A 25,680-nucleotide genomic window follows, 5' to 3' on the forward strand; every position below is an offset into this window, starting at 1 on the left:
TTTTTTTCACAAGGGAGGAAAATTGGGAACATACTCATTTGAATCGTGAATAACAAGTAAATGATAAATGCTATACCCCTGGGCCAGCTTTTTGTAGTTATTGCTTCATAGTTCAGCTACATCATTTTATTTGGGTATTCAGGTAGTGGTAGTAGGAAACTACTAACCCTTGTCCTCAGGGTTACTCTGTTACCTGTAAGGATGTGGAGAGCAAAATGAATGAATGAATGACGATAGATAGATAGGATAGGTTTGCTTATTTATTTATTTAACATCTTTATTAGAATATAATTGCCTTACATTGTGTTAGTTTCTGCTGTATGACGAAGTGAATCAGCTATATGTATACTTATATCCCCATATCCCCTCCCTCTTATGTGTCCCTCCCTCCCCTCTAGGTGGTCACAAAGCACCGAGCTGATCTCCCTGTGCTATGTGGCTGCATCCCACTAGCTATCTGTTTTACATTTGGTAGTGTATATGTGTCTATGCCACTCTCTCACTTCGTCCTAGCTTATCGTTCCTTCTCCCCATGTCCTCAAGTCCATTCTCTATGTCTGCATCTTTATTCCTGTTCTGCCCCTAGGTTCTTCAGAACTTTTTTTTTTTTAGATTCCATATATACATGTTAGCATATGGTATTTGTTTTTCTCTTTCTGACTTACTTCACTCTGTATGACAGATTTCTAGGTCCATCCACCTCACTACAAATAACTCAATTTCGTTTCTTTTTGTGGCTGAGTAAAATTCCATTGTATATATGTGCCACATCTTCTTCATCCATTCATCTGTAGATGGACACTTAGTTTGCTCCCATGTCCTGGCTATTGTAAATAGTGCTGTAGTGACCATTGTGGTACATGACTTTTTTTGAATTATGCTTTTCTCATGGTATATGCCCAGTAGTGGGATTGCTGGGACACATGGTACTTCTATTTTTAGTATTTTAAGGAACCTCCATACTGTTCTCCATAGTGGCTGTATCAATTTACATTCCCACCAACAGTGTAAGAGGGTTCCCTTTCCTCCACACCCTCCCCAGCATTTATTGTTTCTAGATTTTTTGATGATGCCCATTTGGAATGGTGTGAGGTGATACCGCATTGTGGTTTTGATTTGCATTTCTCTAATGATTACTGATGCTGAGCATCCTTTCATGTGTTTGTTGGCAATCTGTATATCTTCTTTGGAGAGATGCCTATTTAGGTCTTCTGCCCTTTTTTGGATTGGGTTCTTTGTTTTTTTGGTATTGAGCTGTGTGAGCTGCTTGTATATTTTGGAGATAATGCTTTGTCAGTTGCTTCATTTGCAAATATTTTCTCCCATTCTAAGGGTTGTCTTTACATCTTGTTTACGGTTGCCTTTGCAGTGCAAAAGCTTTTAAGTTTCGTTAGGTCCCAGTTGTGTGTTTTTGTTTTTATTTCCATTTCTCTAGGAATGGAAATCTTGCTGTGATTTATGTCATAGTATGTCATAGTGTGTTCTATGTTTTCCTCTAAGAGTTTGATAGTGTCTGGCCTTACATTTAGGTCTTTAATGCATTTTGAGTTTATTTTTGTGTATGTGTTAGGGAGTGCTCTAATTTCATTCTTTCACATGTAGCTATCTAGATTTCCCAGCACCACATATTGAAGAGGCTGTCTTTTCTCCATTGTATATTCTTGCCTCCTTTATGAAAGATAAGGTGACCATATGTGCGTGCGTTTATCTCTGGGCTTTCTATCCTGTTCCATTGATCTATATTTCTGTTTTTGTGCCAGTACCATACTGTCTTGATGACTGTAGCTTTGTAGTATAGTCTGAATTAAGGGAGCCTGATTCCTCCAGCTCTGTTTTTCTTTCTCAAGATTGCTTTGGCTCTTCGGGGTCTTTTGTGTTTCCACACAAATTGTGAGATTTTTTATTCTAATTCTGTGAAAAATGCCATTGCTAGTTTGATAGGGATGGCATTGAATCTGTAGATTACTTTGGGTAGTAGAGTCATTTTCACAATTTTGACCTCTCCAGTCCAAGAACATGGTATATCTCTCCATCTGTTTGTGCCATCTTTAATTTCTTTCATCAGTGTCTTATAGTTTTCTGCATACAGGTCTTTTGTTTCCTTAGGTAGGTTTATTCCTAGCTATTTTATTCTTTTTGTTGCAATGGTAAGTTGCAATGGGAGTGTTTCCTTAATTTCTCTTTCAGATTTTTCATCATTAGTGTATAGGAATATAAGTGATTTCTGTGCCTTAATGTTGTATCCTGCTACTTTACCAAATTCATTGATTAGCTCTAGTAGTTTTCTAGTAGCATCTTTATGATTTTCAGTGTATAGTATCATCTCATCTGCAAACTGACAGTTTTACTTCTTTTCTGATTTGGATTCCTTTTATTTCTTTTTCTTCTCTAATTGCTGTAGCTAAAATTTCCATAACTATGTTGAATAATAGTGGTGAGAGTGGGCAACCTTGTCTTGTTCCTGATCTTAGAGGAAATGGTTTCAGTTTTTCACCACTGAGAACAGTGTTGGCTGTGGGTTTGTCATATATGGACTTTATTATGTTGAGGTAAGTTCCCTCTATGCCCACTTTCTTCAGAGTTTTTATCATAAATGTGTGTTGAATTTTGTCGAAAGCTTTTTCCTGCATCTGCTGGGATGATCATATGGTTTTTCTGCTTCAGTTTGTTAATATGGTTTATCACATTGATTGATTTGCATATATTGAAGAGTCCTTGCATTCTTGGGATAAACCCCACTTGATAATGGTGTATGATCCTTTTAATGTGCTGTTGGATTCTGTTTGCTAGTATTTTGTTGAGGATTTTTGCATCTATGTTCATCAGTGATATTGGCTTGTCATTTCCTTTTTTTGTGACATCTTTGTCTGCTTTTGGTATCTGGGTGACAGTGCCCTCGTAGAATGAGTTTGGGAGTGTTCCTCCCTCTAGTATATCTTGGAAGAGTTTGAGTAGGACAGGGGTTAGCTCTTCTGTAAATGTTTGATAGAATTCGCCTGTGAAGCCATCTGGCCCTGGGCTTTTGTTTGTTGGATGATTTTTAATCACAGTTTCAATTTCAGTGTTTGTGATTGGTCTGCTTATATTTTCTATATCTTCCTGGTTCAGTCTCGGCAGGTGGTGCATTTCTAAGAATTTGTCCATTTCTTCCAGGTTATCCATTTTATTGGCATAGTGTTGCTTGTAGTAATCGCTCATGATCCTTTGTATTTCTGGAGTGTCAGTTGTTACTTCTCCTTTTTCATTTCTAATTCTGCTGATTTGAGTCTTCTCCCTTTTTTTCTCGATGCGTCTGTCTAATGGTTTATCAATTTTGTTTATCTTCTCAAAGAACCAGCTTTTAGTTTTATTGATCTTTGCTATCATTTCCTTCATTTCTTTTTCATTTATTTCTGATCTGATATTTATTATTTCTTTCCTTCTACTAACTTTGGGGGTTTTTTGTTCTTCTTTCTCTGATTACTTTAGTTGTAAGTTTAGGTTGTTTATTTGAGATGTTTCTTGTTTCATGAGGTAGGATTGTATCGCTATAAACTTCCTTCTTAGAACTGCCTTTGCTGCATCCCATAGGTTTTTGATCATCATGTTTTCATTATCACTTGTTTTTATGTATTTTGTGATTTCCTCTCTGATTTGTTCAGTGATCTCTTGGTTGTTTAATAGCGTATTGTTTAGCCTCCATGTGTTAGTAGTTTTACAGTTTTTTTCCTGTAATTGATATCTAGTCTCATAGCACTGTGGTCAGAAAAGATACTTGATATTATTTCCATTTTCTTAAAGTTACCAAGGCTTGATTTGTGACCCAAGATATGATCTGTCATGGAGAATGTTCCATGAGCACTTGAGAAGAAAGTGTATTCTGTTGCTTTTGGATGGAATGTCCTATAAATATCAATTAAATCCGTCTTGTTTAATGTATCATTTAAAGCTTGTATTTTCTTATTTATTTTCATTTTGGTTGATCTGTCCATTGGTGAAAGTGGGGTGTTACAGTTCCCTACTAAGATTGTGTTACTGTCGATTTCCCCTTTTATGGCTGTTAGCAATTGCCTGTGTATTGAGGTGCTCCTATGTTGGGTGCATAAATATTTACAATTGTTATATCTTCCTCTTGGATTGATCCCTTGATCATTATGTGTCTTCTTTGTCTCTTGTAATAGTCTTTATTTTAAAGTCTATTTTGTCTGATATGAGAATTGCTACTGCAGCTTTCTTTTGATTTCCATTTGCATGGAATATCTTTTTCCATCCCCTCTCTTTCAGTCTGTACATTTTCCTAGGTCTGAAGTGGGTCTCTTTAGACAGCATATATACGGGTCTTGTTTTTGTATCCATTCATCCAGTTTGTGTCTTTTGGTTGGAGCATTTAATCCATTTATATTTAAGGTAATTGTTGATATGTATGTTCCTATTCCCATTTTCTTAATTGTTTTTGCTTTGTTATTGTAGCTCTTTTCCTTCTCTTGTGTTTCCTGCCTAGAGAAATTCCTTTAACATTTGTTGTAAAGCTGGTTTGGTGGTGCTGAATTCTCTTAGCTTTTGCTTGTCTGTAAAGGTTTTAATTTCTCTGTTGAATCTGAATGAAATCCTTGCTAGGTAGAGTAATCTTGGTTGTAGGTTTTTCCCCTTCATCACTTTAAGTATGTCCTGCTTCTCCCTTCTGGCTTGCAGAGTTTCTGCTGAAACATCGGCTGTTAACCTTATGGGGATTCCCTTGTATGTTATTTGTTGTTTTTCCCTTGCTGCTTTCAGTATTTTTTCTATGTATTTAATCTTTGATAGTTTGATTAATATGTGTCTTGGCATGTTTCTCCTTGGATTTCTCCTGTATGGGAGTCTCTGTGCTTCCTGGATTTGATTAACTATTTCCATTCCCATATTAGGGAAGTTTCCAACTATAATCTCTTCAATTGTTTTCTCAGTTCCTTTCTTTTTCTCTTCTTCTTCTGGGACCCCTATAATTCGAATGTTGGTGTGTTTAATGTTGTCCCAGAGGTCTCTGAGACTGTCCTCAGTTCTTTTCATTCTTTTTTCTTTATTCTGCTCTGCGGTAGTTATATCCACTAATTTATCTTCCAGCTCACTTATCTGTTCTTCTGCCTCAGTTTCTGCTATTGATTCCTTATACAGAATTTTTAATTTCATTTATTGTGTTGTTCATCATTGTTTGTTTGCTCCTTAGGTCTCCTAGGTCCTTATTAAACGTTTCCTGTATTTTCTCCATTCAATTTCCAAGATTTTGGATCATCTTTACTATCATTACTCTGAATTCTTTTTCAGGTAGACTGCCTATTTCCTCTTCACTTGTTAGGTCTGGTGGGTTTTTACCTTGCTCCTTCATCTGCTGCGTATTCCTCTGTCTTCTCATTTTGCTTAACTTACTGTGTTTGGTGTCTCCTTTTCTCAGGCTGCAGGTTCGTAGTTCCCATTGTTTTTGGTGTCTGCCCCCAGTGGGTATGGTTGGTTCAGTGGGTTGTGTAGGCTTCCTGGTGCAGGGGAATGGTGCCTGTGTTCTGGTGGATGAGGCTGGATCTTGTCTTTCTGGTGGACAGGACTGCGTCCAGTGGTGTGTTTTGGGGTGCCTGTGACCTTATTATGATTTTAGGCAGCCTCTCTGCTAATGGATGGGGATGTGTTCCTGTCTTGCTAGCTGTTTGGCATAGGGTATCCAGCACTGGAGCTTGCTGGTCATTGAATGGAGCTGAGTCTTAGCATTGAGATGGAAATCTCTGGGAGAGCTCTCACCGATTGATTTTATGTGGGGCCAGGACGTCTCTGGTGGTCTGATGTCCTGAACTCAGCTCTCCCACCTCAGAGGCTCAGGTCTGACACCCGGCTGAGCGCCAAGACCCTGTCAGCCACACGGCCATCCAAGAAGGATAGAACGGAAGCTGAGAAGTCAGCAGAAGGCAGGTCTAACAGGTTTGATTCTGAATAGAATACAGCTGAAAAGTGACTATTAGGAGATGAATAGTAAAGTAGATTCTCCTAAAGGTACTGAAAATTGCAAGAAATCACTTACCAAAGTTGAGCAAGCATCAGAGCCAGTAGGATATGTTTGTAAACCAGTTGTACTGTATGAAATTGATCAAGTACAGGACATAGTAAATAAATCAATGTTGAAAAAATAAAAACATTAATGAGTTTATTAATATATGTAAAGTAGTTAATGCATATTACTCTCATGGAAATTTTAAGTGACAGGCCTTCAGAGTAAACACTCAAGTGGATACTTTAAGGAAAAGATAAATGAACTCTGTAATAAAGAAATTTTTAAAACGTGACTTAGGTTATTAAGAATCCTGTATATGCTCTTCCTCCAGAAAGTGTGTAGAATTATTGCTTTCATAGTGCAGAGTGTTTTTGATACACTTTTTTCATTTTCAGTAGTGAGAAAAAGTAGATTTTGAAAAGGATAATTTTTATGTTGAACATTGTTTTTGTTATATATTCTATTTACTGTCTGTGTAATTTGCTTTCACTGTTTTTTTTTTTTTTTGGAAGTGGAACTTGATGTCTTCTAATACCCTATGCCACACATTTGACTACAGAGATGTTGCTGTCCTATTCTTCTGTAACGTAAAAGCAAACAGCTTTATGACTATTTCATATTCACCCTATTGCTAAGAAACTGATTATAGCACCTGAAGAATCCCATTCGTATTTGATATTTGAAAAAATGTGTCAAGACCAATACTTCACTTAATTAGAAAATGATTAGAAACAACCTCGTCCCCCCCATATTGCCTTTCCTTCCTAATAAGTTATCTGCAAATGGTGTTTCTGTCAATCTCTTTTTAAAAGGAATGCTTTTTTGAGCTTTAGGGAAATATTTTTCATTTGAATTCACTCTTTACCATCGTTTTTTTTTGTTTGTTTGTTTTTTTACATCTTTATTGGAGTATAATTGCTTTACAATGGTGTGTTAGTTTGTTTTTATAACAAAGTGAGTCAGTTATACATATACATATGTTCCCATATCTCTTCCCTCCCGCATCTCCCTCCCTCCCACCCTCCCTATCCCACCCCTCCAGGTGGTCACAAAGCACCGAGCTGGTCTCCCTGTACCACGCGGCTGCTTCCCACTAGCTATCTACCCCACGCCTGGTAGTGTATATGTGTCCATGCCTCTCTCTCGCTCTGTCACAGCTCACCCTTCCCCCTCCCCATATCCCCAAGTCCATTTTCTAGTAGGTCTGTGTCTTTGTTCCTGTCTTACCCCTAGGTTCTTTATGACATTTTTTTTTCTTAAATTCCATATATATGTGTTACCATCTTGATAATAGTTCTTTTGTTTCCTGAAAAACAGGGCAGTTTAATCTTTAAATTCTTTTTGCATTTGCAGTATCTGATAACAGATTTAAAGCATTTCAGTTATCATTTTCATTTATGTGCCTTCACATATTTTATATATAAATGCATTTGTTTTTATGCCTTCATATTTGTCCCTGAGGCAACAGAGGAATAGTGTTCCAGAGTTGCTTACTTATGCCAGCTCTTGTTGATCTGAGATTTATAATTCAGCTTTCCTCCACTGATTTTGACACTTGGATGTATTCTGCTGTATAGAAATGTACCTGAATTTCCTTTTGGAATTAATTGGCTGGCAACTGAATTGTCTATTTTTAACTTACTTGTTTTCATACTGCTGCTTGGATTGCAATGCCACAAGCAAACCACATGTTTTATCTTTACTAATTCTTTCATTCTTTATAAAATGTATCTATTTTCTTATAAGGATCACACATTGGTAATATTATTTTTGTCCTTCTAAAAGTAATGTCTCTGAATGTGATGGTGAAGAATGGTAAGTGGAATCATTATGTCCAGAACATTGATTACATATTGACGTCATGTTTCTTTCTTCATTTGAGCACCTCTTCTCCTTTGGAAATTTACTTGTTTTCATAGATATTTCAGATATTTCATCCTCCTTATACTTGATAAGGAAGTTTATATTTTTTTCTATCTCTCTGTATATGTACATTGAACATGCATATCCATCTCCATTTGATTTCAGTTCTTTTGTACTTTGATGATTTCTGGATCCAAGTTGGAAAAAATATGGACCTAGCCATGCAAGGTTCATCTCTTAACTGCTTTGCTATCCTTTGCCACTGGCTGCTTATCTTGCATCTCCTATTGGTAACTGAATGCTACATTTATAATCAGAATTATTTCTCTTCTGTGACATTTGCCATTCTTTTTCATCCAGACTATGATCTGCCTTCTGATTTCCATGGAATAACACAAGTGGCCATTACTGTACTCCTTCAAGTGCTAGAAGCTTCCAAATATTTTGAATTTTCTCTTATTTTTCTTATTAGGGTGCAGCATAGATGCCAAGCAAGTTGAGGAACAATCTGCAGCTGCAAATGAAGAAGTACTTTTTCCTTTCTGTAGGGAACCAAGTTATTTTGAAATCCCTACAAAAGAATTTCAGCAACCATCACAAATAACAGAGAGCACTATTCATGAAATCCCAACAAAAGACACACCAAGTTCTCATACAACAGGTGCAGGGCATGCTTCATTTACCATTGAATTTGATGACAGTACCCCAGGGAAAGTAACTATTAGAGATCATGTGACAAAATTTACTTCTGATCAGCGCCACAAATCAAAGAAGTCTTCTCCTGGAACTCAAGACCTGCCAGGGATTCAAACTGGAATGATGGCACCAGAAAACAAAGTAGCTGACTGGCTAGCACAGAACAACCCTCCTCAGATGGTATGGGAAAGATCAGAAGAGGATTCCAAAAGTATTAAAAGTGATGTTCCAGTTTACTTAAAAAGGTTGAAAGGTAAAGTGAATTGATCATTTTAGAACTTGCTATTTTATGGTAAAGTTCAGTCTTCACAGTTACCAACCTACTATTAGATAAACAATTATATGGTATAAAGCTTCTGCATTTTTGAAGGTTTATATTTGATTTTAAAGCTCAAAAGCCAGCCAAACTGCCCACATCCAACTTACTCATTCAAAACAGTCTGCCTTCATTTTCTTGCCAAAACCAGATTGGTTTTGTAAATTTGTATGTATGCCATTAAATATGTTTCTTTTTCTTATGGAAATAAAAGATTCATTCATTTCACCAGTGGAATTCCCTAGAAGGCAGTTCTCATCATTTTCTTGACTTCAGGAAAAGATATATTCAATTCTGTTCTCTATTATGTGCTTCCTGTAAAATAGCAGTATGTAGATTTTGAAAGTTTTAAGCCATTGGCTAATGGGCTGACAGTTCTACTTTGGTAATATAGTCACATTGTTGGTAGAGTGTTTCAAACTCTTCTCAGGTTACTCATGTCATGAAACAAAAATTTTTTTGTTTAGAAATATTGGGAATTAATTGAGTTAAGAATTTTTTCACTAGTAAGACTTTTATAAAAATTGTAGTTGAACGTTTATTTGTGAAATAATTATTATATGTGTTTTATTAGTATAATACTTGACGAAAGTTAGTAAATTCTTTCTTTACACCTGTACATCGAAGTATCAACTGATCATTTTTTCCATTGATTTTGCTAATTAAATTAATTTAGAATTTTCTGAATACAGTTTTATGTTACTCTATCTTAATTTTATTCAACAAGCTGTCTGTAAGGGAAAAGATTGCATGTTAATCTGACCATTCTGTTACTATACAAAAAGTTAAAGAGCTTTAAAAGAACACTCGTTGAGGTCAGAGATTATATATTTACTTACCTTATATCTCTTTCCTGGGGCTTGAGTATGTGATAGGTACTCAGTAATTGGAATAAACAATGAATGGCTTCACTATCATTGACAAGACTGACCCTGGTTTAACCTGTACTTTATGGCTTGGGATTCTGTTCAGCTAATGAAGAAATACCTATTTCTGATTTACTTCTAAGGCATTTCAGGGTAGTGAGATGGTGTGATTACCTAATTCTTTGTCAGGGCCTATTTCTATATTTAATTATAATCATAAGCAATTATTACCTGGCATATGAACTTTTAACAGGTGATTGTTGTCTTTACTCCTACTAGATAATAACAAATATATAATTGAGACCTATATCTGTATTGATATATATAGGTTAAAGCTCACAAATGAAAGCTACCCATTTGTAAATTGATCATTTTTATGCATTGAATAAAATAATACTGATATCCTCATATAATGTAAAAAGTAGTGTGAACTTTGAAAATTTAGAAACGACATCGTCTTTTTTAGACCACCCTTAATAAATGTACAAAAATGAGCTAAAATACCCTTTTAAAAGCCACCATTAAAAAGTACCTTTATGGGACTTCCCTGGAGTTCCAGTGGTTAAGACTTCGTGCTTCCACTGCAGGGGGCACGGGTTCCATCCCTGGTGGGGGAACTAAGATCCTGCATGCCACTCAGTGTGGCAAAAAAAAAAAGAAAACAAATGAAAAACAAAAAACTTTTATTACACCCTTTTATTATAACTGTACTTTAATAATAGACTTTCAGCAACTGTTTAGTCAAAAACTTGAAAGTAGGCAAAACAAAACAGCTTTGCTCCTGCAAGAGTGGAGTGCACGCGCTTTGGGACAGTTAAAGAAAATAATGTTCACAAATCCCATACACTTTTACCCTTTAGGAGAGTTGCAACTTTTTTTGGCCACAACTCCCGACTAGGTACAGCTAATCTACCCTTAAAAATACTGAAAGTGGGCTTCCCTGGTGGCGCAGTGGTTGAGAGTCCGCCTGCCAATGCAGGGGACACGGGTTCGTGCCCCGGTCCGGGAAGATCCCACATTCCGCAGAGCGGCTGGGCCCGTGAGCCATGGCCACTGAGCCTGCGCATCCGGAGCCTTTGCTCCGCAACGGGAGAGGCCACAACAGTGAGAGGTCCGTGTACCGCAAAAAAAATTTTTTAAATGCTGAAAGAACTTCAACATATTAATGCCTGATTAATAATAGACAAAACAGAATCTTGTTAAGAACAGTTCCAAGTGATTTTTTGTTGTTGTTAAGTAAGAACAGAAATTGCAGTTCTAATCAGATGTGTTATCTTGTATAACACTGAGAAATGCAAAAAGAATAATAATTTTTGAAAAAAGAAAATGGCTAATCTATAGAGAATTTTTAACCTATAACTTAAAGAAAAGATACTGAAAGGACCTGATGCCAAATAAGTGCCAAATTTTTGTATGGTGTTATAAGAACTAAATTCTGTAAAGATGGCATTATCATATTGTATATGTGTGTAATATGGGTTATCTGGTCTTACTACACATGAAATATGGGAGTTTAGTTATTTACAGCTCTCACAAACTGGATTCCTTTTCAGTGCATCCAGTGCAACATGAAATAGGTTGTACAGTGTCCTGTTTTTAATGAGTTTTGTATTTGAACTAGTAGTTTTGTTTGGTTCTGCATTCCATCTGCCTATCCCTGATTCCTAGCTTAATTACCAAGGCACGAATTCCATTAATTAAATTAAACACCATTTTTTTCCTTTCAGGTTGCATTTTCAGTAGTTGCTAGTTTGAAGAAAGATTTTCAGATTTAGTCCTGGAAATATTGGAATACACGTGGTTGACTGGAGTAATTTATAGCTTTCTTCTAAAGAGCTATCATTTAAGCCCTCATTTGTGATTCAGCCCTCATTTGTGATTCAATCTAAAACATGCATAGAATAACTCTTGACTTTCCATTAAATTCATGCTATAATAATATAATAATTGTCATTTGATTATTTCTTCTAGTATACTTATTATTTAGATAATAAGAATTCTGAATCAGTGAAAAATCAAGTAATTTTTATAAAGTTTCACATTTAATCCCTAGTAGAACTATGAAGGGTAACAAAAAAACCTCTGGTAGGAAGCTGATGTTTTCACAATTCAGCTACAGTATTCTAACTTCACTCGCTCTATATGCTTAACAGAGAAGACATATTTTTATCTAGTTATATTTAGCACCATGCCATTTGTCTGGTAGATTTATGTAGGATTTCATAGACTGCGCTTTTCCATGCTAGGCCTTTTAGGATGCTTTCTTTAACTCGCTGAAGCCACCAGAGTTTAAATGAGCACACATGCAAAATTGCGAAAATTCTCATAGCTAGAAAGAGGTTTGTAAAGAATTATACAATAATTGGTGGAAACTACAAATTTGCATTTTTATATTAAAAAGGCAAGGTATGCTATATTTTTGGAAGTTTTGAACGTCACTGAAAGTTAAGTTTCATCACATTTTTATGGCATTTGCATTCTCTTTTCCTATGTAATGATAAGCACCTCAGTGGCATCACACTTTTTTCTGTCTTTTTCCCTCTAATGCTAAAAATAAATTTTTGATTGCTTAAAAAGGTATAAGGTTTAAAGCCAGGATTAATGTTTAATGTTATAAATACAGACTGTCACAGAGATATAGCATTGCTTATCTGTTAAGGCACTGGTGAACCATTATAAAGTTAAAATTTGGAGAAAGAAAAGTAATCCTATTCAGTTGTTTATAAAGGACTCATTGTTGGTTGATAAAATTTGAATGTAAGCATTGCAATTGAGGGAAGTTTGCCGAGCCTGTTACTGAAAAGAACATATGACTTTTGATTGAAAAGGGGGAGGGGGCAAAACAAGCAGCACTTTTGTATGTGCTTCTAATTTTCTACATGGGATTTTTTCCTTCTCTATTATGCGGTTTCTTTTTTTGTGTCCAGGAAATAAACATGATGATGGTACACAAAGCGACTCAGAAAATGCTGGGGCTCACAGGCGCTGTAGCAAACGTGCAACTCTTGAGGAACACTTAAGGCGCCACCATTCAGAACAGAAAAAGCTACAGAAGGCCCAGGCTACTGAAAAGCATCAAGACCAAGCTGTTGTAAGTCACACTGCTTTTATGATTGCATTCTTTGATGAAGACAGTCCCAGACAAAGAAGGTCATATTCTTTTACTCACAGTACGGGAATCTTGTGTCAGGAAACTACTTATTCAGCACCACATACAAAACTTGAAAAAACAAAATCTCCAACAGCAGATGCCAAAGTGGTTTCTTTGTCTTTACAGACTAGCTCTGCGCACCACAGAGGGGGGCATGGTGTTCCACATGGGAAATTGTTAAAACAGAAATCAGAGGAGCCATCGGTGTCAATTCCCTTCCTACAAACTGCATTATTAAGAAGTTCAGGGAGTCTGGGGCACAGACCAAGCCAGGAGATGGATAAAATGTTAAAAAATCAAGCTACTTCTGCTGCTTCTGAAAAGGATAATGACGATGACCAAAGTGACAAGGGTACTTATACCATTGAGTTAGAGAATCCCAACAGTGAGGAAGTGGAAGCAAGAAAAATGATTGACAAGGTAAATAATTGAAATTTGGGTATGATATTAGTTTTCTCGTGGTGTATCACTATTGGAAATTACTAGAGAGTATAAAATGTTCTCATGTAGTCAGTATCTTGAAACTTTAGGATTTTGTTAGGGAACTGCAAGACTAACAATAAGACCAAAATGCTTTCTGATTTTATTCTGCTTATATTCTGAATTTGCCCGAGTTTCATATGTAAAGTCCTGTACGTATAAGCTGATTGGACCTTTTAAAGTTGTATAAATTTAAGATTGACTTTTCAAATGCTATACTTTGGCCATTCTCACTTTGCATTTATTTAAAAACTAAAAATCAAAGCCAGATTGCTATGACTCTGTTAATATAAACATGAACATTAACTGATAATAAACAAAGGTTTCCTGCCTACTAATTTCATTTTGGAAGCAGATGAAAATACATGTTTTAATCAATTTTGTTCTTTTTCCTTAGTTTCTTCTCTTAATTTCTATTAAGTGCTGTCTGTGGTGATAGAAAAGTGTATAAAAACAAAATCAATGTGTTTATGATACTCTGAGTTTAACCAAGTATATACCTAGTCATGATGATTATTTACATTTCAGATTTGTTTTTTGATGTTATTGGTTAATGTGTATAATGATTGTTGTATGGTTTAAAAAGTAGTTTTGCTCCCAGTAATGGAAGGTTGACTTTAGAATCAGCTGTATATTTTATCCCCTGGAAGATAGAAACATAAATTTGGCTAAACATTAATCCCTTGTTCAAGTTCTTGTTACTCAGCACATGAGCAGCATTAGCGTCATTAGGGAGCTTGTTAGAAGTACAAAATCTCAGGCCCATCTTAACCATACTGAATCAGAATCTGCTTAAAAGCAGGGTTCATATGCACATTAACATTTGAGATGCACTAGTTCAGATGATGAGTTTACAGAGTGGTCTTTTAGAGAGCAGACGAGGTAAATAACCCTTTGGGATACAGGAAAATTATTAGGACTTAGGTTTACTTTTTTTATATATATAAATTTATTTATTTTATTTATTTTTGGCTGCATTGGGCCTTCGTTTCTGCGCGCGGGCTTTCTCTAGTTGCGGCGAGCAGGGGCTACTCTTGGTTGCGGTGCGCGGGCTTCTCGTTGCGGTGGCTTCTCTTGTTGCAGAGCATGGGCTCTAGGCACACAGGCTTCAGTAGTTGTTGCACGCGGGCTCAGTAGTTATGGCTCGCGGACTCTAGAGCACAGGCCTAGTAGTCTGTGCTAAAATAAATAAATATATACCACTCACATCCCTGCTCTTGATTTAGTTATTAAATGTAGTTTTCTTTTTTTCCATGTTGGTAATTAGCAACAGTTGTCTTTAGGCTTAGTTGCTCCATGGCATGTGGGATCTTCCCGGGCCAGGGCTCGAACCCATGTCCCCTGCATTGGCAAGCAGATTCTTAACCACTCCGCCACCAGGGAAGCCCTGGATTTATGTTTACTTTTCTTTTTTAATTAATTTATTTGTTTTTGGCTGCATTGGGTCTTCGTTGCTGCCCACGGGCTTTCCCTAGCTGTGGTGAGCAGGGGCTACTCTTTGTTGTGCGCGGGCTTCCCGTTGCGGTGGCTTCTCTTGTTGTGGAGCATGGGCTCTAGAGCGCAGGCCCAGTAGTTGTGGCGCATGGGCTTAGTTGCTCTGTGGCACGTGGGATCTTCCCAGACCAGGGCTCGAACCTGTGTCCCCTGCATTGGCAGGCAGATTCTTAACCACTGCACCAACAGGGAAGCCCTATGTTTACTTTTAATTTCATAGTTTTTATTTCTATTTAGGAATGTGTTCTGTAGCGTATGTATGTAATTTCTAATATCCATTTATTGAGGAGCACATGATCAGAATTTTTTACTGTTGGGGTATAGACTTCCAAACTTTTGGAGACCCATTAATTTAGGAAATAGATGTTATGAAAGTTGTTAATAAGCGAAATAAAGCAATTAAAAAACAGATAAAGTGATTTTTCTGATTATATTAAAGGAAATCTAAGAACACGGTGGTAACAATAGAAAATGACTCTTGGTGATTTCGAATTACTTTCATCATTGAGAATCAATAATGACATTTCTGTCAGATTATTATAAAGTTTATAATTTTTCCTCTGGTTATTGAGAACAAGTATAGTGCTATTTAAAATACTGTCAAATAGAAAATAAAAGGATAGGTTTTGAAAAAAAAAAGAATGCTAAGAAGTTTTAAAATTCAGATTATATTAATTTTATCCTGTTATACCTTTGTTTGGTTTATGGATATTTCATTCATAATTATTGATGTTTTCTCTAGTAAAAGATCTTACAGTGAGGGGTTATATTGTAGTATTTAAGAAAGTGAACACTTGCAGGCAGACAGATTTGAGATTAAGTGCAAACCCTACATGTACTAGATATAAGTACATTGAGTAAACTCGAGTAAACTAACATCTTTAAGCCTGTGTTTATTTTTTTAATAAACTGGAGGAGATTTCACTAGGTTATGAAAAGAATGCAGTAAAATATATAAAAGTCTTATTACAATGCCTATCTTATAGTGAAAGGTCTATAAATGTTAGCTATGTTATTACCCTTACTAGGAGTTTCCACATATGAATCTCTACACTAGGTATTGATTAATCCTGAAAAGTTCCTCAGCATTGAAAGGGCCAAATCTGAAGCTCAAGTGGAAGGTACAGTGCAAGGGAATAGCCTGGCCAGAATAGCAGAAAGCCAAGAAGAAGTCACTGTTGCAGATGAGACTCTTTAAAAGTAAACTGCTGGATAGAGAGAGGGACCGCAAAACCTTGTGTATACCCGCTGTCTATAATTATCATAAGCATGTTTTTTTCATTTTCAAAAAGAGCCCCAGTTTCAATGACGAATTATACGGTCACACTATGGATAAAGGAAACCAAGATTTTAAAGCAGGATTCATTTAAGGGAATAATGTCAGGATGTGACTAAGTAGATAATTCAGAGTCATTCTTGGTTTGTATAAACCAGAAAACAAAGCTAAGACCGTAAGTCTAGGGAAAAACAAGAATCACTACATTATCTTGTGAATACCAAAGAAAAAGAGCCGAGATTCTACTAGCTGTGGTTAAAGCTAGAGGTCAGATTCAGGCTAACTGAAGTCAGGCTCTGGGGAAACAAATGTCTGAAGAAAATGAGGTAACCTGTGGGCATGAAGAAAACAAAGACCAAAAATAGTCAGAATCAAGGCATAAGAAGGACTTTGGGAGGATGGGAGTAGATTCAAGCGTCATATCAAATTGCTTGGGTAAGCTCTGTCATCCATTTTCTCCCTTTTGAAGTTAGGGTGTGTGGGATGGAAGTTGGGACCATCAGCTGTTGCCCATCTGAATTTAATTGTTGTTTGGTCCTGAAAAAATGTGGTCTCTTTCCCTTTTTACTCCCTTATTTGAGAGCTAGTTTATTTCATTAATTTATACTTTTATCAACCTTTATTCAACATCAACCATGTGCCAGGCTTTGTGTTAGGAGAGCGAGATTGAAATTGAAAAGACGGAGTTCTTCCCCTCAATAACTAAGTATGTGGAGGGACGGAAATACACAAGTAAAAACATACGAATTAAAAATGGTATGATGAATGCTTTGATAAACAAACTGTTCAAGGAAGGGTACCCAATAGCTTACGTGAGGGGATCTCAGGTTAAATATCTTTTCCTCAGAGAAGTCTTTAGCTATCCAATCTAAGGAAACCTCCCCTAGTCACTGTCAAATCAGCTTGTTTCATTTTAATCATAAGCTTTGTAACCAGTTGATAGTTTCCTATTTATTTATTTGCCTCCCCACTCCCCTATAACACACACACACACGTGCATCTGCACACAAGAATATAAACTTCATGACTGCAGGAACCTAGTGCCTGGTATATAAAATGTCCTCAATAAATATTGAATTTAATTGCCAACTGAGCTCATTTTGAAACGTGGAATTAATCCTTTAACAGGTATGGTCAAGGAGGGTTTTCCAAAAATATGGAGCAACCTTTTCAAAAGCACAGGAGGGTAGAGGACTTGTTCAGAGGACCACAGTTACTTTTAGAGAGATGAGATTGGACTAGATCTTGAAGGCCCCTACATATCATACTAAGAACTTTAGATTTTTTAATGCTAAAGGCAGTGGTGAATCATTGAAAACTTTTAAATCTGGCAGTGATGTGCAAATCACTGTCATAAGTGTGAAGAATGGATTGAAAATTGGAAAGGCTGGAAGCAGAGAAGGCGATTAAAAAGCTGCTGACATGTCCAGTAGTCAGTTGGATATAAAGGTCTGGATCTTAGGAAAGGTATAAAGGTCTGGGCTAAAATAACAGTTTTGGAATTATAAGAGAGTAGATGTGAATGCAAAATAATAGATGAGATAACTTGGAAAGAATGTATAGCGTGAGAAGAGGCAAAGTATGAAATTATTAGCAACACCAGTATGGGTGGACAAAGGAATAAGAGTGAATAAAGGAGGATCAAACAGAGGATTAAGGGAAAACCAAAAGGAAATAGTATCTTGGAATCAAAAACTCACTTACTCAAGAAGTGAGTAAGCAGCAGTGTTACATGATACACTGATATTAAATATAAGTACTAGAATGCCTTTTCAGTTTTTCCCCAAAATACATTGTATTCCTGGGTCTAGAGAAGATAAGCAGAACATATATTTCCATCTTAACTCAGGAGAAGTTGCATACTGTTAAAATATGATCTCTTTAAAGAGATGATCAAGCTGAAATCCTATTATCTTTTTCAGTGCTGGTTGTATTGTTAGGTAATTAAAAGGTGCTGAGATATCCACACCCCAACCCCCAAGTTATGGGATTACAGCATTTTGGTTTGTACTTTTGTGTTGTGTGTTTGTCAGTAGATAAACTTATTTTATGCTTTGTCCCCAAATTTACCTTTTATAATATTAACACAAATGTCTGTTATTTATAAAGAACTCTTAAGTTTTACATCTAAGCTTACATGGAGATGCGCTATAATAAGAAAGTGCTGTTAACTGCCTGGATTAAAGGTAATTATCTTCCATTGCAATGATAATCTCCCCTAGACCTCCCTCCTTTGACTCCCCTATGATACCTAGAGAACCCATCATAGTACCAGCTTCTTTCCCCACTCCTTCGTCCACAGTACTACTGAGGGAAGAGGAGGATGTTGTCAGGGCTGCTTCATAGCCTTTCAAGCTAAATGAGAAAGATTTGTAGTGAAAACAGAAGGCTAAATATTAAATGAAAAGGGAAAAATTGGTCATTGTAGAGGGCTTGAGGTTCTTTTGAAAAAGTATTTCTCTTCTTCATAAATTTCATACCATAGACCAGTTCTTCCAGATACTTCTCCTTTCCTGAGTTTTGACTCCCGAAATACCTCTTATTAGCATATTCTCTCCCCTCATGGGGCCTTGTATCTATCAGTGCTGATTCTATAGGCAGCAGGTGGTAGGGAAAAATGCAGAACCAGGAGAACTATAACAAGACTGGAAACATGGAATGAAGAACATCTACAGCAGTGTGTCAGCCCAGAGGAAGTCCGTGCTGAGAACCTAGATCCAGGTTTAAGCAGTTTGGAATGGAGATATTCCAAACTCAAGTTCACAGCAAGATTTTACATTAGCTCCAAGTCAGAGCCAGGGAACTATGATAAACCAGAGTCAGAATCTAGGTAGAGAGTGCCAGTTAGAACACAGAGGAAGGAGGCATGTTCAAAGTCCACTCAAACACCCAATCAAGATGTATGGGAACTAAAGGATAAGAGATCAAATAAGAGCTTGAGTCGTAAGAGAGGACATTGATAACAGAGGCTGCATTTGGATTTTGACTTAACATTTTTTTCTACTTCCTGTCAATCCGGAAATAATCTGAGTTAATGGGCCAAAGCAAATAGTGGTTCTTAACAGGTAAATTATGACAGCTTGATTTTTCTTCCTCTTATACTAATCTTCTTTCTTGCGGTCTCTTCACTGAACAATTTTTAAAAAATTTTTCTATCAGGAGAATTTATTTTTGGTCACTCTGATTAATGCTCCTCTCCCCTTCTTAGCACCCCCTTGTTCTTCTTAGGTATAGGAAACCCTATCCTGCTATATTAATTCCCAAAGCTGCATAAGGGAACCCTCACCTTTTTTTCAGTCAAAAGCTTAACATTTAATATGTTTACCCCTGTTTTCCTTTCTCTATTATTGTATGAGATCTTATTTGTTTTCCTGCTTTTAAGGGGCTTTCCACTTACTGTGCCCTAGTCTAATGAGCTCTTCCCTGTGTGGTTTTTTTGTTTTGTTTTGTTTTTGCATGCCTACCTCCTTCTCATAATTTACTTTCAGAGGCTTTCTTTAACCACCCTACCTAAAATAGCCCTAGCATTCCCCTCTTACTACCATGTTTGATTTTCTTTACAGAACTTACCTCTAGCTAGTTTATTTTCTTTCTGTCCTTTCTAGAATGATCTTATTTGCCTTGACCATTTCTGTATGTCTTGTGCCTTGAACAGTGCCTGGTATGTAGTAGACACTCAATATCTGTTGAATGAATGAATGAGAAAGAAAAATTTTTGACACGCTTTTTTCATTCTTATCAATATTTGTATGTGGTTAGCTATATATTAGCTAAATTATTTCACTGAATTTATAGATTGGTTAAATCCAATCAGGCCTCCACAAACAGGTTTTCCTGTATTTTACGTGCTGAAACTAGTTTATATCTTGATTTCAAAGTAACTTGTTAAAATGTATAATTTAAAACCTTGTATGTTTTATAAGCTTCTCTTTGTACTAAGAAACATGATTTCTTGTACTAAGAAACATGGTTGTGTCAGAAGAAATGAATAAGTTTCAGGGGAATTGCCTTGATTAGTAGAAAACTAGAGATACCTTTGCATTTCTAGTGGTACCTACCTAACGGCTTAGTGCTTAAGAATCTTTGGCAAGGAAAGGAAGGGTAAGATCGTCATTGACGAGCAGTCAGATTTTAGGGATGAAAGAAAAGAATTCATGACAGTGAAATAAGCCATAAAGAGGAGAGAAATCAGACATTTTAACTATAGAAGCATTAGAGTAGACCTGAGTGTGATTTGAGTATGCAAAGGAGGAGCTAATAGAAAAAGAATGGTAAACAGTGATGGAAAGGGAAGAGATTGTGGCTGTAAGACTCCTAAGGAATGGGAAGAATCAAGGATGTAGGATAGATTTGGGGAGAGGACAAAGATTTACCCAGACAGGTGAAAAGGAAGAAGGTAAGGCCAGATAGTGCCCTTTTTAAAAAACTGAGGTAAAATTCACACGACATTTACCATGTTAGCCATTTAAAGTGTGCAGTCTGTTGATATTTAGTACATTCACGGTGTTATGCAACCATCAGCACTGTCTAATTCCTGGACATTTTCATCACCCTAAAAAGAAATCCCATACCTATTAGGCAGTCACTTCAGATTCCTCTGTCCCCCAGCTCCTGGCAACCACTAATCTTTCTGCATCAGTGGATTAGCTTATTCTGGCCATGTCATATAAATGGAATCTCATAGTATGTGGCCTTTTTTATGACTTGCTACTTTTCACTTAGCATATCTTTTCAAGGTTCATCCATGCTATAGCATGCGTCAACACTTCATTCCTTTTTATGACTGAATAATATACCATTGTGTGGATATACCACACTTTATTTATCCATTCATCCATTAACAGACATTTGGGTTGTTTCTACCTTTTGGCTATTGTGAATAATGCTCCATGAGCATGCATGTACATGTGTTTATTTGTATACCATGATAAATTATAAAATATCTCTCCTACCCCCATTCTGAACTCCTTTTTTTCTAACAATTTTGTCTGAATTTTCAATTTAGAAGTTGATTACAAATATGTTATCAAAATAACAATGTTAAACATTCAGAACCATTTATTCCACTGAATTTGTGGGACTTTGCATTTTAAAAATGAATTAGATTTTCATGGAAAGTTACAAGTTAAAAAAAATTCTCTATTAAATCTTCCTGATTTTGTTCCCTGATGTTAGCGGCTAGCATTCTGCATAGTTCTTGAACTATTTATGTGTGAAGTGATTTCCAGAAACCATGGGAACCTCCACTATTGATTTGAACGGGTAGAGACCCTGCTCTCCTTACCCAGGAGGTCGTTGCTCATTGAAGAAAGAGACGTTCTCATCATCTGAGGGTGAAACTTCAGTGCATTTTTACTTAGACCCTTTGATATGATCAGTATACTAATGCAGTACCATTCTTCAGTTGTTATTTTAAAATAGGCCTACAAAAGCTTGATGTTTAACCTTTTATGTTTCTCATTTCTGTGGGAAGATGAATTCTGAATTTCAACTGATTTGGAAATTTTTTTAACTAATAAAGGACTATTGCTATTGAATTGCCATTTTACTCTACATTTGTATTATCGTATTTCTATGCCTAAGTCTTCTCCCTTCCCCCACCCCTTTTGTCTCCACTTTCTGTCACAAGAAGCAAGCCACCTGTGTCTGAGGTTGCCAAATATAATTTGACCTCTCTTTACAAGTATTCAGTAGGTGGAATATTTACCCCCATGAAAGTTAATCCTGTGTTCTTCGGTTTGATAATACCATTATTCCCCCTTCCTCAACCTCCAATTTCAGAATTAGAAACGGTGGACATTTTTAGTGTAGTCTGAACTTTTAAACAAAAATGCCGTTAATGGTAATATGCTAGTGAAAAACCAAGGGCAAACTTTTCATAGGCTTGGTTTGTGTTGTATATACTAGCCCTTTATCATCTGAAGAATGTTTAGTTTCTTTACATTTAAAACTAAAATCTAAAAATATTGTCTGGTTCTTATAGAAATATTGTTTTAACTGCAAAATACCCCTGCAAGGTTCAGGTGACGTTCTCTTTTTTTTTTCTAAGCTCCTGTTTTGGACTAAACTCCTCGAGAGCAAGGACTGAGTTATATCTATATTATATATATATTAAATGCCCTATGGTGGTGAGCCCAGTAGCCTACAAATAACAAGTACCATGTCTCAGTAACAGGTTGTTAAAATTGTTTAAAGTAGTCAATGAGATATAGATGTGAAATCCCAAAGTGAGATGCCAGATTATCACATACACATATTCAAAAGAAAAGATTGAGAACATGTTCCATAATTCTGTCTTCTTACCCTAAACCTAGAGGCTGTGGGGAGGGTCACAGGTCACTCCCCCATATAGAGATGCATCCACCTGGATCATGGGAACTATAGGAGAGAGCACATGAAAGCCACTCCCAACCCCTAAGATAAATATTTAAGTTATCTTTAAACTGCCAGTCCCAGAGAGCTCAGAGAATATAAGTTCAAGAAGAAATTTTCTGTTCCCATACCACTCCTCCTTCCTCCCCATGCCCTTCAGAAGAATTAAAACTAACTGACAAACTTGGGGAGGAGGGTACTACTTAAAGTGGAAGCATAAAAGTTGGACAGATACCTGATGTCTCCCTTCCTCAGTTTAGACTTCTAGCCTAAAAAAGTTCCTAGTTGAGTGAGGGACACCTGATTTTGTACTCTATCAGGTTTGGGGGTTTAATTGAGCCCTGGTCAGAGTGGGGAAGAGAAGAGATTCATGAGCCTGGGTTAGTATACTGTATTTGAAATACCCTTGAGCCATCTAGGAGGAGAAAGTACAGATAGGTGAGCAGCTGTCTACAGTTGGTGATTTAAGTGATGCCTTGGATATGGGTGGAATCACCTAGGGACAAAATCTAGAATGAAAAGATGAGAAAATCTAGCAAACTTGGTGTCTGCTTTGAGGAGCTCTTAAGTTCTGTTTAAGCATTATATTGCATGTCAGATTATATGTACTTTTTTAGGTATGGAAAGTATGTATTATAGCTTCAAAGTACATAGACAGCATAGCTGTTTCTGTCTTTGCTTTCACACGAAAGTTGTGGATTTTTTGTACCTAGACACAAAAATGACAGTTTGGATTTCAAGCTGAGCTAGTTATAACTATTACTAATTTTTCAAAACACTATCAAAAATACGGGTATGAACTTTGAAGGCTTCTTTGCTCATACAGCAGTACTTCAGGCCCTTTCACTTGCTTGGAAAATAAATTGCTACTTCTCTGACAGATATATATGCACAGCTATCTCTAATGTTTTAAGAGGAATCTGTAGGAAGTCATCTGAGTACTCTTTCTGTACAACTTCAGTCCCCTTCCCTAAAAACATTAGTTCTCTGTGTGTGGGTCTTTTGTTATTATTTCAAAATAGTGTCAGAAGCGATTTGGAGAGATTTAATATATTTGAAACTGCTGGTGCTTAGATATTTGAGGAAATCAAGTTTTGGAAGTCCATTATTAGAATTAAATATCAAATCAGAAATTAACTGAAGGTAATTTGTAAATTAACATGCCAGAGAGATACAACATGCAAGTAATCACATATGGTTATTTTTGTCTTTTACTCCCAAACTTGAACTATAAATTTTTTTCTAGTAATTATACAAATAAGGAAATAAACTTCAGTAAATGTGGAGTTCAGTGACTTGAGTTAGAAATAATTTTTAAATTTTATTTTAAGTTAGTCAGATAACTTAGTACTTCTAATTTCTTTCTTTATAAGTGGGGTTGAAGGCAGAGCACATGGAAAGGTATACTTCGCAGGTTTTATTGCTGTTCTTGTTAAACTTACTAATTCTGCTGTTTAGCAAAATGAAGCAGGTTTGTTTTTTTCCTTCTGTACACTGTGCTTCCATATATTATTAAAATTTATATTTGATTTAAAGTTAATAATACACAATTTGCTCTTAAAGCAAAGATAATTTAAAATATTGAGTGGTTCAACAGAATATTAAGTTGTAATTCCTGAAAACTATACAGTTATATTTGAATTAAATATTAAGTAATGCCATCTAGTGGTAACATTTCCAAGTTTAGTGAATTTGAAAATTTGGTATCTGCTTTACTAAATGTGGACTTCAGAATTTATCAGCTAGGTATACTATATCATTAAAAAGGTTTCTGGAAAACAGTTTAACCTAAGGGTTTTTCCCTTTTTGGTGGAAAATGAAGGCTCTTTGGTTACGTTCTAAAGATCCTTTCTACAAAGTGCTAATTGAAACACATTATTATTCTTTATTGTGATAATTAGAGCCACAGCTATTACCTGTAAATAATAAGCACTGGGAACAAAGTAGGCTTAATAGTAAAACAGAATGTTAACGTTTATTTAGTTATAACCTTTTCCCAGTCTATTCAGGGGCTATTATGTGCCAATAAATGAGTAAGACTCAGGTAACTGCCCTTAAAGGCACATGATTGGTTGTTGGTCTCTGTGTTTAGAATATTTCAGAAGTGTTGACCATAGACAGCCTTCTTATTGAAAATGCTGATCTGTGTGAACAGACTCAGGAATCTGCATTTCAGACAAAGGCCTTTAAGTTTAAAAAATTATGTTATATTCTATACAAAGTTTGAGAATTATGGTATATTCTATACAAAGATCATATGTTTAAATCTGTTACTTATGACCTTAGAAAGCTATATGTATAAATTTAACTCATATATGTAAATGTTAAGCATCTGTTAGGGAAGGAACAGATAAAATCAGCCATACCTTTAAGCTTCCAACATGCTCCTCAAAAATAACAGCAAAGAGGGCCTCCCTCGTGGCGCAGTGGTTGAGAGTCCGCCTGCCAATGCAGGGGACACAGGTCCTGCCCCAGTCCAGGAAGATCCCACATGCTGCGGAGCGGCTGGGCTGGTGAGCCATGACCGTTGAGCCTGCGCGTCCAGAGCCTGTGCTCCGCAACGGGAGAGGCCACAACAGTGAGAGGCCTGCGTACCGCAAAAAATAAATAAATAAATAACAGCAAAGAGACAAGCTGAAAACAAGCTGAAGTGGTGTGGTACTCTTTCCTAACTCTTGGCATTATTGTAATGCTTAATATTATTAACATCTTTTAACAAAGCAAATGTAATATCCTGAATATCTCTTACTTATTATCAAATAGTACATTTTGCTAAATGTTTAAAAAGGACATTTACATAAGCTGTCACTGCCCTGTTTTTGTCTCCAGCTATTACTCCTATTGGATGTTACCCTATCATTAAACAAGTTTCCCTCATTATTGAAGTTACCTATGAAATTAACTTGAAATATTATTTGCCTCTGAAGTTACTGATAATACTCACATATTAATCTGGTACTCAGACTTTTCATTTATAAAGTAATTTTCTCCTCCTAGGTATTTGGAGTAGATGACAATCAAGATTATAATAGGCCTGTTATCAAAGAAAAACATAAAGATCTGGTAAAAGATTGGGCTCTCAATTCTGCTGCAGTAGTAATGGAAGAAAGAAAACCACTGAGTACACCTGGATTTCACAGCTCAGAGGTATACACATCTTTCTCATATTTTTTA

General features: G+C 36.2%; 1 protein-coding gene across 8 annotated transcripts in view; it reads left to right on the forward strand.

Moving 5' to 3' along the window:
• Positions 1 to 25,680, forward strand: part of CEP170 (centrosomal protein 170) — a 140,880-nt gene that overhangs the window by 76,947 nt on the left and 38,253 nt on the right. For 5 of the 8 annotated variants that reach the window (XM_029228164.1, XM_029228163.1, XM_029228167.1 and 2 more), the window contains exons 8-11: positions 8,328 to 8,804; positions 12,661 to 12,824; positions 13,011 to 13,304; positions 25,504 to 25,653. In XM_029228164.1, coding sequence (XP_029083997.1) covers positions 8,328 to 8,804; positions 12,661 to 12,824; positions 13,011 to 13,304; positions 25,504 to 25,653 — 1,085 coding nt within the window. The remainder of the gene's footprint in view (positions 1 to 8,327; positions 8,805 to 12,660; positions 12,825 to 13,010; positions 13,305 to 25,503; positions 25,654 to 25,680) is intronic. The other 3 variants (XM_029228169.1, XM_029228170.1, XM_029228168.1) reach the window with 1 other exon arrangement.

The sequence above is a fragment of the Monodon monoceros genome, unplaced genomic scaffold (assembly GCF_005190385.1).
Source record: "Monodon monoceros isolate NGI ecotype Baffin Bay Population unplaced genomic scaffold, NGI_Narwhal_1 Super_Scaffold_18, whole genome shotgun sequence".
NCBI lineage: Eukaryota > Metazoa > Chordata > Mammalia > Artiodactyla > Monodontidae > Monodon > Monodon monoceros.